Consider the following 12,722-nt stretch of genomic DNA (forward strand, 5'->3'; position numbering starts at 1 on the left):
ATCAGCCCTGGGATTTCTTTGGAAGGAATGATGCTAAAGCTGAAACTCCAGTACTTTGGCCATCTCATGAGAAGAGTTCACTCATTGGAAAAGTCTCTGATGCTGGGAGGGATTGGGGGCCAGAGGAGAAGGGGACGACAGAGGATGAGATGGCTGGATGGCATCACTGACTCGATGGATGTGAGTCTGGGTGAACTCTGGGAGTTGGTGATGGACAGGGAGGCCTGGCATGCTGCGATTCATGGGGTCGCAAAGAGTCGGACACGACTGAGCGACTGAACTGAACTGAAGAATCCTTGCATCCCTGGGATAAAGCCCACTTGGTCATGGTGTATAATCTTTTTAATGTGTTGTTGGATTCTGATTGCTAGAATTTTGTTAAGGATTTTTGTATCTATGTTCATCAGTGATATTGGCCTATAGTTTTCTTGTTTTGTGCCATCTTTGTCAGGTTTTGGTATTAGGGTAATGTTGGCCTCATAGAATGAGTTTGGAAGTTTACCTTCCTCTGCAATTTTCTGGAAGAGTTTGAGTAGGATAGGTGTTAGCTCTTCTCTAAATTTTTGGTAGAACTCAGCTGTGAAGCCGTCCGGACCTGGGCTTTTGTTTGCTGGAAGATTTCTGATTACAGTTTCAATTTCCATGCTTGTGATGGGTCTGTTAAGATTTTCTATTTCTTCTTGGTTCAATTTTGGAAAGTTGTACTTTTCTAAGAATTTGTCCATTTCTTCCACGTTGTCCATTTTATTGGCATATAATTGCTGATAGTAGTCTCTTATGATCCTTTGTATTTGTGTTGTCTGTTGTGATCTCTCCATTTTCATTTCTAATTTTATTGATTTGATTTTCTCCCTTTGTTTCTTGATGAGTCTGGCTAATGGTTTGTCAATTTTATTTATCCTTTCAAAGAACCAGCTTTTGGCTTTGTTGATTTTTGCTATGGTCTCTTTAATTTTTTTGCATTTATTTCTGCCCTAATTTTTAAGATTTCTTTCCTTCTACTAACCCTGGGGTTGTTCATTTCTTCCTTTTCTAGTTGCTTTAGGTGTAGAGTTAGGTTATTTATTTGACTTTTTTCTTGTTTCTTGAGGTATGCCTGTATTGCTAGGAACTTCCCCCTCAGCACTGCTTTTACAGTGTCCCACAGGTTTTGGGTTCTCGCGTTTTCATTTTCACTTGTTTCTATGCATATTTTGATTTTTTTGATTTCTTCTGTGATTTGTTGGTTATTCAGCAGCGTGTTGTTCAGCCTCCATATGCTGGAATTTTTCATAGTTTTTCTCCTGTAATTGAGATCTAATCTTACTGCATTGTGGTCAGAAAAGATGCTTGGAATTAAAATTTTAAAACAAGGTTCCACATCCATGAAAGGCAATGTTATGCACCATTCAAAAGAATAAGGGAGAACTTGATGCCATTACACTGGACCTCTAAGATATGGTTTCTTGGAAAAAGCAAGGGTGATGAGCATGTACCTATTACGTACTTTAAAAAGGGAGGTTCAGGTGAATATACATGCTTGTATGTGGACAGAGGGACCTGGGGAACCACATCAGAAGCTGCTCATAATGACTGCCCAGGAAGGAAGACCTGGGCAGCAGGAACGGGGCGATGGGGCAGGAGGGGACTGAGGCAGGTGGCCAGTGATGAGGACTCCTTTTCAGTGTATAGCCTCCCTCTTGTGCTTTTTTCAGTTATGGACCACATGAGCCCCGGCTGGCTCCTCTGGCTCTCTCACTCTCCACTTCCTGTCTCTTCTTGCTCCCACTCCAACAGCAGAATTAAACAGGATGCTCCTCATCATAAATGGGCTCAGCAAGATCATCCAGGAATACACACATGAATCCCCCCCCTTTACATAAACACCTGCGTGGTGACACGGCACTTTTGCAAACATTATGTCACCGGATTTTCACGGTAACCCTGGGCTCCCATCACATTATCTTCCATGGACAGATGAGAAAACAGCTTCTGAGAAATGAAACTATTTGCCTGAGGTCACAGGGAGAGTAAGAGGGAGAGATGGGGACTTGAATTCCACCTGAGATTAACTTGTCAGCCACCTGCATCTCTCTCTCAGTTGAAAATACTGGCTGTAGGCAAATTGTATAAGCTCTCTGGGCCTAGTTTCTTCATCATACAAGGGGATAATAATACATTGGAGGTGATGGGATTTTTCTAAGGATTCAATGAACTAACCCATAGGAGGCATTTGGAATGGTAACTGGCAGGGTTTTTTATTCTGGGGTGGGGGGCATTTTCCCAAGTTGGGCATTGAACCTGGGCCTCGTGGCATGGAGTGGAATCCTAAGCACTGGCCACCAGGGTATTCCCAAACAGTAGTAACTCTGAATAAACTGTTAGCTCTCATTATTCTGACTGTACTACCTTAGGGAACTATGAGATATGTAAAGTCCAAATATCATTCACAAAACCTTGTGGCTTTGTGTATAATTCCTGGGAGGAGAATTCTCATCTACTCTCTAATTTGCAAAAAGGTCTATGAACCAAAACATTTTCAGAACCACTGGGTAAGACAGACAATAATATATTTAACACAATCCGTCAGGCCTTGCCCCCAGCATCCCTCCCCAAACACTCTTACATTGGAGGGATGAATGTAGCCAAAATCAAGAAGTGGAGGACTTCCCTGGTGGTCCAGTGCTTAAGAATCCATGCCTCCAACGGGGCAGGGGGCTGGGGGCAGGTTCAATCCACGGCTGAGGAACTAGTGCCCCAAAGTGTCATGTGGTGTGGCCAAAAATTAAAAAAAAAAAAAAAAAAAAAAGACAGAGACTTCTCAGGAGATCTAGGAGCTACAACTTCATGCTCCCAATGCAGGGCGCCCAGGTTCCCAACCCTGGCCAGCTAACTAGATCCCACATTCTGTAATTAAGACCAAATGCAGCCAAATATGAATAAATTTAAAAAAGAAAGGAAGTCAACATATGGAAACAAAGAAGCAAGAAAAAGGTGGCTAGAGCGCCCACACTGGGTTCAGCTCTCAGCACCACCATGTATGAGGGGTGATAACAGCCCCACCACCTTCCGACTCCCTGGAGCGCAGATCACGCAGGGCAACACCCAGGCAGCCCCTGGGAACACGCCAGCTCGCTTCTCCCACCACTTCCTCATGCCTGATGGGAACAGCCTGTTGGGAAGTCTGGCACCATCCTGGGTCAAGCTGCCCTTTTCCATTTGCTCCTTCCAACTTCACCAAGCATGTACCAAAGCACTCTGCATTCCACAATGGTCACTAAGACTGGCCACTTCACTTTGGCCCTTCCTAGGCCTCAGTTTCCCCATCTTTAACATGAGGTTGATTGCCTTAGATGATATGAAACACCTTCCAGTCCTAAGCTCAGGACCTTGAGAAGGCAGAATGCATGGCAATGGTTTACTCTCTTCCAACTGAGGATGATAAGGGTCTGAAAAGAGCAGCAACCTGCCTGGACCACACACGGATTCATTCCTGGCCTAGTCCTTGCATCACCCATCTCCTCTGCTAAGGGCACAGGGACACTGCTCATTGTCCTGGTGAAGGGGTGGGGACCAAAGAGAAAGTGCCTCAGCTCACTGCCAGTTAACTCCAGAGTAGAGTCTGGACCCTGGACCTACAGATTTCTATTAAGGAGATGGAGGGAGGGAGACTTCTCTGGGGATCCAGTGGTTAAGATTCTGAGCTTCCAGGGCAGGGGGCTCCAGTTCCGTTCCTGGTCAGAGAACAAAGATCCCTCATGCCACCCAGAGAGGGGAAAAAGAAAAAGATGGCGGGGCGGCTGGCAGAATCACCTGGAGCACCACAGAGATGGTCTTAGAGGCTGCCCGCCATTTACGTTAAGCGTCTGCCTTGAGAAGGTTTTCTGCACAGTAGGTCTAGAGAGAAGAGTAGAAAAGGGAACGTTAGGGTTCAGAGATGAGAGCTATGTCCATAGCTCTCACATTAGTCTGAGAGTTCTCCAAGCCCTCTGAAATCACCCAGGTTTCAGTTTCCTTATTAATCCCCCACACTCTGGGGTGTGGGGAAGAATGGATACATGTATAGGTATGTCTGAGTCCCTTTGCTGTTCACCTGAAACTTTCCCAACGTTGTTATTTGGCGTTCAGTCGTGTCCGACTCTGTGCGACCCCATAGACGGCAGCCCAACAGGCTCCCCTGTCCCTGGGATTCTCCGGGCAAGAACACTGGAGTGCGTTGCCATTGCCTTCTCCAATGCATGAAAGTGAAAAGTGAAACTGATGTTGCTCAGTCGTGTCCGACTCTTAGCGACTTCGTGGACTGTAGTCCACCAGGTTTCTCCGACGATGGGATTTTCCAGGCAAGAATACTGGAGTGGGATGCCATTGCCTTCTCCTATCTGGCTATACTGCAATACAAACACCTTCTAGTGTTAAAATAATAAATCCCCCCACACTCTACCTCGAGTCCCCTCCAACATTCTCCCCTGGGAAATTCACCTCTGCTCCTTCCCAGGAGGCAAAACACCCTCCTTTTCTCTCAGCAAATTCCTCTATCTCACATCTCTCCAGAATTCCCTATGGACTCCCTGAAATTCTCCCATGACCCTCCTTGCTGCTGCTGCTTAGTCACTTCAGTAGTGTCCGACTCTGTGCGACCCCATAGACGGCAGCCCACCAGGCTCCGCCGTCCCTGGAATTCTCCAGGCAAGAACACTGGAGTGGGTTGCCATTTCCCTCTCCAGTGTATGAAAGTCAAAAGTGAAGTCGCTCAGTCCTGTTCCACTCTTCGAGACCCCATGGACGGCAGCCCACCAGGCTCCTCCATCCATGGGATTTTCCAGGCAAGAGTACTGGAGTGGGTTGCTATTGCCTTCTCCAATGACCCTCCTTCGAATTCCACCAAGTCCCCTTTGTGAAAGGAAAACCAAAATGAAGGCCGTATTGCTAAAAGTGTTCTCGAAGATTGACCAGGGGGCCACTGAGGAATTCTGACCAAGCGGGTCACAGCTGCAGTGGAATCTGACCTTTTGACCACATATTGTATTCACACAGGCATCCAGAATATGTGCCAGAAACTCAAGGTACTTAACAGACCCTTACCCTCTGGTAACTCAGGACAGCTTCTACTTTAAAGCCAAATATTTCTTTCCGTGTATCACAGTCAATTAGAATTCTTTCCACAAGACTTTAACAACCTGCTGACCTCTGTCCTCTTATAAGCCCATGATTCCCTCTGACAACACTCCGTTTACCGGAATCTGTGTCTCCCAAACTGCAATTCGTAAGAACCCCAATAAAGATCTTTCTTTGCACCCCGCATACGGATTATCCTTCAACAGCTTTGAGACTCCAAAAGTTCTCCTGGAGCCCGCTGCGAATTCCTTTACTTCTTCCACCCTCCCCCACGCCAGTCCCTCACCGAGTCCTGTCTACTGCAGGACACCACATGGCGGTGGCGGATCTCCGGCATGTCAACGTCGTGTGCGCTTCGCCCGACCCAAAAGATGCACGACGGGTTGAGTTCGGGGGGCTCAGAGGGGGTGCGCCCCGGGAGGCCTTTACTGCGCAAGCTCAGGAAGCCACTGCGCATGCCTGGTGCGTCTCTCCTAAGAGCTGCGAGAGGCACCCAGTTCTGTAGCAAGGAGCTTTTCCCGCCTGGCTCTGGCCAAACGGCTCTCTAACCCTCCTCCCGGTTACTTTCACACCAGGCTCTCCTAGCAACCGGCTTGGCCTGCAGGATTGGTCCCCAGCAGAAATTCGCCTTCCTCAGCGCCCCAACTGAAGCCTGGAAAGCAAGAGACCAGCAAACTTGAGTGGATTTTTTCAGGAAGCCGGGAGCCTAACGCAACAGGATCCCCTCCATGGCTGACTGGCTGGCTACTCTCCCCACTCCCAACACACACAGACACACGGACACACACACACGAGAAAATCACTGATCCCTGAAGATCAGGCCTGAAGCAGAGAGAGTATGTAAAGGACCTCAATAAAACACAGAGTATGTGCCCGAACCAGACACACACCCATCCTTCCTTTTCCAATGTGAACTCTGGGCATCTGTCCCCTACCATCCCCCTACCCTGAACAAACACCCCTCTGTTCAGTCTCCGTGAGACCCAAGTGCATCCTGGGGTGGGGTCAGAGATGGAGAAAGACCAAACACAGAAAAGGGAGTATGAGCCAAGCATGCCCCAGCAAAACAAGCCTGGATTTGCTGGGCGCTCACAGGTAGGGCCTCACCGCACTGGGCACCTCTTGGGGAAGGAGCGAAGGGGGAGGGTACCTGAGTCCTAGCAGCTGCTGTACCCTACAGAAAAAAAAATGACCTGATTCTCATCTTGGGCATCACCTTAGAAAAAAAGAGGGTGAGGGCCGGGGCGGTGGGACCTAATGGAAGACAGGGTTGGAAGCCCAGAAGCCTGGGGCTGCATGGAGGAGGGGGCTGGGCACAAGATGCCACTACTCCTTTTGGATTCTGGTTCCCTCTCCCCCACTCAGAGCTGCAGAGACCTACCCCCCAGGGCTTACATCATCATTTCTTAGCCTAGGGGTAAGGTAGGTCCAGACCCGCCCCTTCTCAGCTTCCTATAAGAACAGCTGGGGACCCAGGCCTGCAGGGTCACTCATCCATCCATCATGAAGCCTTCCATGAAACCTGAGACCTTCCTGCTGGCCTCCACGCTGCTCTGCACCCTCCTGGGTCTGGGTAAGTGACTAGGGCTCTAGACTCCTGGGACCCTCAATACAAGGAGTATGAGAGAATATTCTGCCAGGGAAAATGCCTTTTCTCAAGGGAAAAGCAAAAGAGGAGGTGTCCTGGGAATTGAAGTTCATGGAGAAGGCAGAGGGTAAAGGAGAGAAAGCCTGGGTCCCCAAGGGAGGAAGAGCTAAAAAACGTATGGGTTTAAATCTCGGAGAAAGGAGGGGTTTGGATGGGCTCTGCTCCCTGTATCCCAGGCAGTGTCTCAAAATAAGATACTGAATTCTAGAAAATCACATGAGAGTATGATTAGGATTTTTAATTAGTATGAAAAAAAATGAGGCGAGGTCGAGAGATTTCCTTTCTCCCAGGACTCTAAGAAGTTCAGGTCCCCGGTGTCCTCCTCCCTTAGCTCTAGGAGTTCAGGCAGCTCCACTTTCCCCAGGACCCAGATGCCTTGTGTCTGGGCCCCCAGTTGCCTCCTGTCTCAGGACCAAGGAGTCCAGGCCCTTATCCCTGTAATCCTCGATCTTTCTTCTTGACCTGGGATGCAGATCTCCTCTCAGGTACCCTTTCCTGAGCGCCCACTGCCTACCAACGTAGACAGCCTGGTCCCCACAAGGAAGGTGATCCCACTTCCGAGAACCAGCTGCACCTGAAGGTTCACAAAAGTCCATGAAGGACTTGCCCACTGGTTCAGGGCACAATCTGCCTGCCAACGCGGGGGACAGGGGTGCGATCCCTGGTCCAGGAAGCTTCCACGTGCACTGGGGCAATTCCTGGTCCAGGAAGCTTCCACAGTGCACTAAGACCCTTCACCACAACTCCTGAGCTCATGCTCTAGAGCCTGTGCTCTGCAACCGGAGAAACCAGCACAAATGAGAAACCCCAAACTGCAACGAGGGAGTAGCGTCTACTCACTACAGCTAGAGATAAACCAACAGGAACCGGCACCCAGTAGACCCAACAATAGAAAAAAGAAAATTATAACTATAAAAAAACTTTTTAAGATCCATGGAAAGCTTCAGCAGGACCACTCAAGGTCCCAAAGCTTTATCAGGGGGTCTAGCATCCAAAGTCCCCAGCCTTGTAATTAGATAAACTTGCTCCCTGATCGGAGTTGCTTTCTGCCCTGTGCCAGAAAGCAGCTTTGCTCCCAGCAGCTGGACATCCCTGCCGAGCTTCAGACAGATCCCTGTTCAGCGGCCAGTGTCCCACCCATGAAAACCAGGGAGACAGCAGTCCTTCTTCCTTCAGACCCCTCCACCCCATCCCAATCCGGATCCGGGAGTCATGTCCCACAGACTACGGCACCTTTCACTAGAGCCCCGCTCTCTAATCGCAGGGTACCCACTGAGCTGTGAGGTGTGTGTCGGTGACAGTCCCAATTGCAGAGGAAAACTGCAGACTTGCGCCCCGGATGAGGACTCCTGCATAGTTTTCCAGACTGAGACCAACAGAAGTAAGAGGGCAGGGGCTGGTATCACATGCTGGGGAGGTGTGTGTGTGTGGGGGGGGGTGCCTTCACAGTGGCAGATATCACCTTGCGCTGAGAGGAACCTTGAGTGATAATTATCAGGAAAGAGGGAAAGGCAATCTCGAGGTGGGTGGTGGACAGAGAATCCGGTGGAATGACAGAAACCACTGTTGCCAAGGATTTCTGAAGATGAGACTCCAAAGAGAGGATAGGGAAGTGCAGATACAGACTTTCTTACCAAAGAAGGAATTAGGAAAGCAAAGGACATGGGAGAAGAGTGAAATCCAGAGAAGGGGGAAATCTAATACGTCAAAGGTGAAGGGATGGGTGTAAAAGAGACTTGGGTGAGTTACAAAGAATGCGACAGGTTGATTCTCTGGGGCTGCGAGGGGTCTCCCAGAGATGCAGGCTGGAAGAGACTGTTCCTGACAAGAGAAAGCGGGTGCTACTGGGGCTGGTTGAGTTGGGTGCAAGCTCAGTTGTGTCTGACTCTTTGTGACCCCATGGAGTGTAACCTGCCAGGCTCCTCTGTCCTTGGGATTTTCCAGGCAAGAATACTGGAGAGGCTTGCCATTTCCTTCTCCAGGGGATCTTCCCCACCCGGGGATGGAACCTGTGTCTCTCGCATCTCCTACATTGGCAAGGGGTGTTCTTTACCACTGCACCACCAGGGAAGTCCCAATATTGTCATAGAGAGAGAGATGTATAAGGACAGATCATCCCTGGGCGCACTTCATGAAGTCTCAAAGAATCAGGCACAACTGAGCACCCACACACCCAAGCACGGGGGCTAAAGAGCAGAAACCCTAGGCCTGGAGGAGCCGATCCTGTCTATGGTGGGGAAGGGGAAGGCCAGGGAGACTGGAAGAGACCACTTTAGGAAGACCTGAGAGTAGCCAATGAGGGCAGCAAGAGATCATAGCCAGGAAGTCTGGGGAGTGACCCTGGGAAATCTGGAAGTGTCTACCTTAGATGGAGAAGGAAATGGGTGTTACAGCAGGTGGGGATGGCAGCCCCATCCCAGGATTTGGTGGAAGGATTTCCAGGGGTCAGGGGAAGGCTGAAGACTCGAAGAGACCATTCACACAGGCATGGGGGTAGTCACAGGTGGTCTGGAAAAGACCACTCCAGGTGTGACCTCTGCAGGATGGCAGTGGGGTGGCCCTGGGGCTGAAAGGGCCACCCTGGAGACTCCAGCACAGCCTGGAAGGGGGAGGATAGGCTACATACGTAATGAACCATTCAGATGATGCCCCAGGCAGAAAAGGGGCTTGAATTTGGGGAGGTGGAAGAGACTTCTCTAGACAGCAGTGGGCTGGGGCAATTCTAAGGTGGGGGAGACACCCCAGAGCAAGGGTCCAGACCAGGGGCCACTGAGCCCCCGGCCCACGGCCATCCTGCAGAGGCCACCTTGGCGGTGACCAGCTACAAGGGGTGTGCGAAATCCAGCCAGTGTGAGTCCGGATTCTTTGGCATCACCATGAACCCTGAGAACTACATGGGCTCCAAGAGGCGCTGCTGCCAGAAGGATGGCTGCAACCAGGACCCCCTGCCCGGTAAGCCCCAGCTGAGCCCCACGGCTGGAGTCCCTCCCTGCCCACCCCTCCTCTGCCAGAGCCAGCTGTGAGCACCTGTCACTGACCTGCGCTGTCACCGGGGCAAGCGTCTTCCTTGCGCTGAGCCTCGGGTTCTTCTCCTGTAAACTGCAGTGTCCAGGGACTTCCCTGGTGGTCCACTGACTAAGCCTCCATGGTCCCTATGCAGGGGTTGGATCCCTGGTCAGGGAACTCGATTCCACAGGCCGCAATTAAGATCCAACACAGCCAAATAAAGATTGTTTTCTGAAAATGCAGTGTCCTTTACCAACTGCTGTCCCCTGAGTGGTTGGGAGGTTGGGAAAGGGACTCTTGTCTCCGATTACCTTACCCTCCACCCTCCTCTTCAGCGTTCGTGAGAAACCATACAGAGAATGGCCTTCGATGTCCTTCCTGCATCGCTGCCTTTACGGAAACATGCACTGCGACTGCGGAAGCGCTCTGCGTTGGCGAGGAAACCCACTGTGTCGCCGTGTCTGGCCTCGTGCGGCCTGGTAAGGGGCACCTGGAATTCGGGGGGAGGGCACAGGAGTTCCAGACAGGCCCAGAACTGGAGCCTCATGCTTCCAGATTCTAAGGGAGAGAGTGGCTCCAAAGATCTGGGGGAGAAGGTGGCTGGGCCATATGACCCTGGACTAGGAGTGGGGAGGCATTGGCGATCCTGACTGTAGTCTAAAATCCCCTCCAGCAGGTGACAAATTTGCCATCCAGGGCTGTGGTACCAAGACCGCCTGCCACACCAAGGCCGGGACCCTGGTGCCCTCAGGCACTCGTTTGTTCACCATCAAGAAGACCAGCTGTCTTTGAAGCCCCCAGGCTTCTGGCAAGGCTGAGTGAAGAACTGAGGCCCATGCGTTGTTTGGCCTCCATTCCTTCTCAGCTACGGTTCTAGAAATTCCTACGGTTCCCATGTGTCTATAAACTAAACAAGTTAACAGAACAATCCTGTCTTTGTGATGTGCTGTGTTTCGGGGATATGGGATGCAAAAAGCAGGAGTCTGAACCCTTGGGAACCCTCTCTTTGGAAGAAAGAAAGGGAAGATGCTGCCTTTTCTTAAGGGGTTACTTCCTGCCTGGTCCCCTGATAAGTGTTTTCCATGCGGTACCTCATTTCATAATCACAACTCTATGACACTGAAAGTATTGCCCCCATTTTACAGAGGAACACACTGAGGCACGGATTGTGGTGTCACTTGCCTTCGGTCAAAGAGCTGGGAGGGTCAGACTCCGGAGTCCACAATCACCTCTCCTAGTTAACCTGTTTTTGCCCCAGAGTTCTCGTTCGTAAAATATGGATATAATAGCTATAACCTCAAAGGGCTGTCTTAAGAGTCAAATGAAAGAAAACGCAAAAAGGACTAGTTCAGTGCCTAGCACCTTTCAGGGGCTTCCCTGGTGGCTCAGACAGGAAAGTTTCTGCCTGCTAATGTGGGAGACGTGGGTTCGATGCCTGGGTCTATAAGATCCTCTGGAGGAGGGCCTGGCAACCCACTCCATTATTTTTGCCTGGAGAATCCCATGGACAGTGGAGTCTGACGGGCTCAAGTCCGTGAAGTCACAAAGAGTCAGACCCCACTGAGTGGCTGAGCACGCTGCACTAGCACCTTTAAGACACTGTGGGCTCTGGAGACAATGTGTCTGGCCTAATACTTAACGACCCTAATAGCCACTACTTACTCAGTAGCCATGTTTGGCAGCTGCTAGATCTTGGCATCTATCAGGATAGTCTGGATTATGCTACAGGAACAAACAAGTCCCTAAACTCAGTGGTTTCAAACAACAAAGTTCTATTAGTCTGGTCATGCTGTACTAATGTGTGTAACAAACCATGCCCAAACTGAGACTTGTAAAAAGAAACATTCTTCTTCCTAAGGGTTTGTAGGTATCTGGGGTGGCTCTGTTTCTGGCTGTGGGCTGGTGGGTTTGGCTTCAGTTTGGGAGGGAGACTCTAGTTCTCCTCCGTGGGTTCCAGAGCCCTCTGGGATTGTGACTCCCTGGTTAACGTCCTTCTCATGGCAGATGACAGGGGCACAGAACCCAAGTGCACCAAAGGTCCCTGCGGAGGTTGGGGGTGAACAGGAGTTCTATCCTGCACACAACCCCAGCATCCCTCCTCTCCAGGGACTCAGGAGTCCTCACCCTGGATCCCTCCTCCCTCAGACCCAGAAGTCTAGGCTTCTAGCTCACAGAATCCCAAGTATCTTCCACCCCCTGAAACCCCAAAGACAGACCCACAACAGAATTTCTACTTTTTTATTCACTCCTTCAAACACCACAGGCAAAGCACCCCCTTGATTCTCCGGGCTTCATGGTTCCCTACCTCAATGGACACACATTTATCGTTATCCAGAGAAGGAGGAAATTCAGCTAAGCTGATGAGGCTTTTGGACCTCCTCTGCTTCTGCCAGTGGCAACGCTGAATTTCTTTCCTTGAATTTCTGCCTTCAAGGGCCTGCCAGCCTGCAGGTGCCGCGTAGACTCACCCTGAGGTCAGCTAGTGATCCCTCCACAAGGGAGTCTTCAGTCTTTTCTGTTTGGGTGCTCCCAGAGAGAGATGCCTCGCTACCAACTTGCAGATGGAATTCCTATTCCCCAAGAGGGACCAAAGGGTCCCCATTTCTCTCACACAGATCCCAATTCCCTCCTATCCATGGAGACCTTTCACCAGCCATGAATTACGAAGCAAGGACCACAGCCTTCTGGGGAGCCAGGAGTTCTGAGAACTGTCCTTCCCCTAAAGAAGACTTAAAGCCCTCTTTGGATACAGGCCTATCCCCCAACCCCAGAAACCTACATCGTATACCCTTTGTGGCTCAGAAGCCCAAGGATTCCAGCTCCCTGGGGAACCCAGAGCCCCCTCCTTCATGTCAGAATCCCCAGTGTGAAGGAGACCGCCTTCATCAGCAATTAGGGCGTCCACCTCCTCCTCCTCAGGGGGACTAGACACCTATTAGATATACTTTCTACTCTTGAGAGACCAAGATAGCCC

The 12,722-nt window shown here is 50.4% G+C and overlaps 1 protein-coding gene and 1 long non-coding RNA gene across 3 annotated transcripts; one reads left to right on the plus strand and one right to left on the minus strand.

The window, feature by feature from the left end:
* Window positions 1–806: 806 nt before the first annotated feature.
* Window positions 807–6,400, minus strand: LOC129631297 (uncharacterized). Its single transcript, XR_008703977.1, has 3 exons — window positions 5,381–6,400; window positions 3,793–3,876; window positions 807–1,283 (listed from the first exon to the last, which is right to left on the minus strand). It is a non-coding gene; the product is annotated as an uncharacterized LOC129631297 (long non-coding RNA).
* Window positions 6,401–6,519: 119 nt separating this feature from the next.
* On the plus strand, window positions 6,520–10,676 carry LOC129631295 (phospholipase A2 inhibitor and Ly6/PLAUR domain-containing protein-like). Of its 2 annotated transcripts, none has more exons than XM_055552226.1 (5): window positions 6,520–6,667; window positions 8,007–8,123; window positions 9,542–9,694; window positions 10,084–10,227; window positions 10,422–10,676. In XM_055552226.1, exons 1-5 carry the CDS (start codon window positions 6,598–6,600, stop codon window positions 10,538–10,540), a joined length of 603 nt encoding a protein of 200 aa, XP_055408201.1. In that variant the 5' UTR covers window positions 6,520–6,597; the 3' UTR covers window positions 10,541–10,676. The 2 variants fall into 2 exon arrangements, with proteins under 2 accessions (XP_055408201.1, XP_055408202.1); XM_055552227.1 differs by having other exon boundaries at window positions 10,425–10,676.
* Window positions 10,677–12,722: the final 2,046 nt, after the last annotated feature.

This window comes from Bubalus kerabau, chromosome 17, assembly GCF_029407905.1.
Source record: "Bubalus kerabau isolate K-KA32 ecotype Philippines breed swamp buffalo chromosome 17, PCC_UOA_SB_1v2, whole genome shotgun sequence".
NCBI lineage: Eukaryota > Metazoa > Chordata > Mammalia > Artiodactyla > Bovidae > Bubalus > Bubalus kerabau.

Bases quoted from the DNA above. Each gene is read 5' to 3' on its own strand.
- LOC129631295 (XM_055552226.1), top strand. From the start codon at position 6,598: ATGAAGCCTTCCATGAAACCTGAGACCTTCCTGCTGGCCTCCACGCTG. The intron at 6,668-8,006 runs GTAAGTGACTAG...CTCTAATCGCAG, and splicing joins CTGCACCCTCCTGGGTCTGG to GGTACCCACTGAGCTGTGAG. The intron at 8,124-9,541 runs GTAAGAGGGCAG...GCCATCCTGCAG, and splicing joins CCAGACTGAGACCAACAGAA to AGGCCACCTTGGCGGTGACC.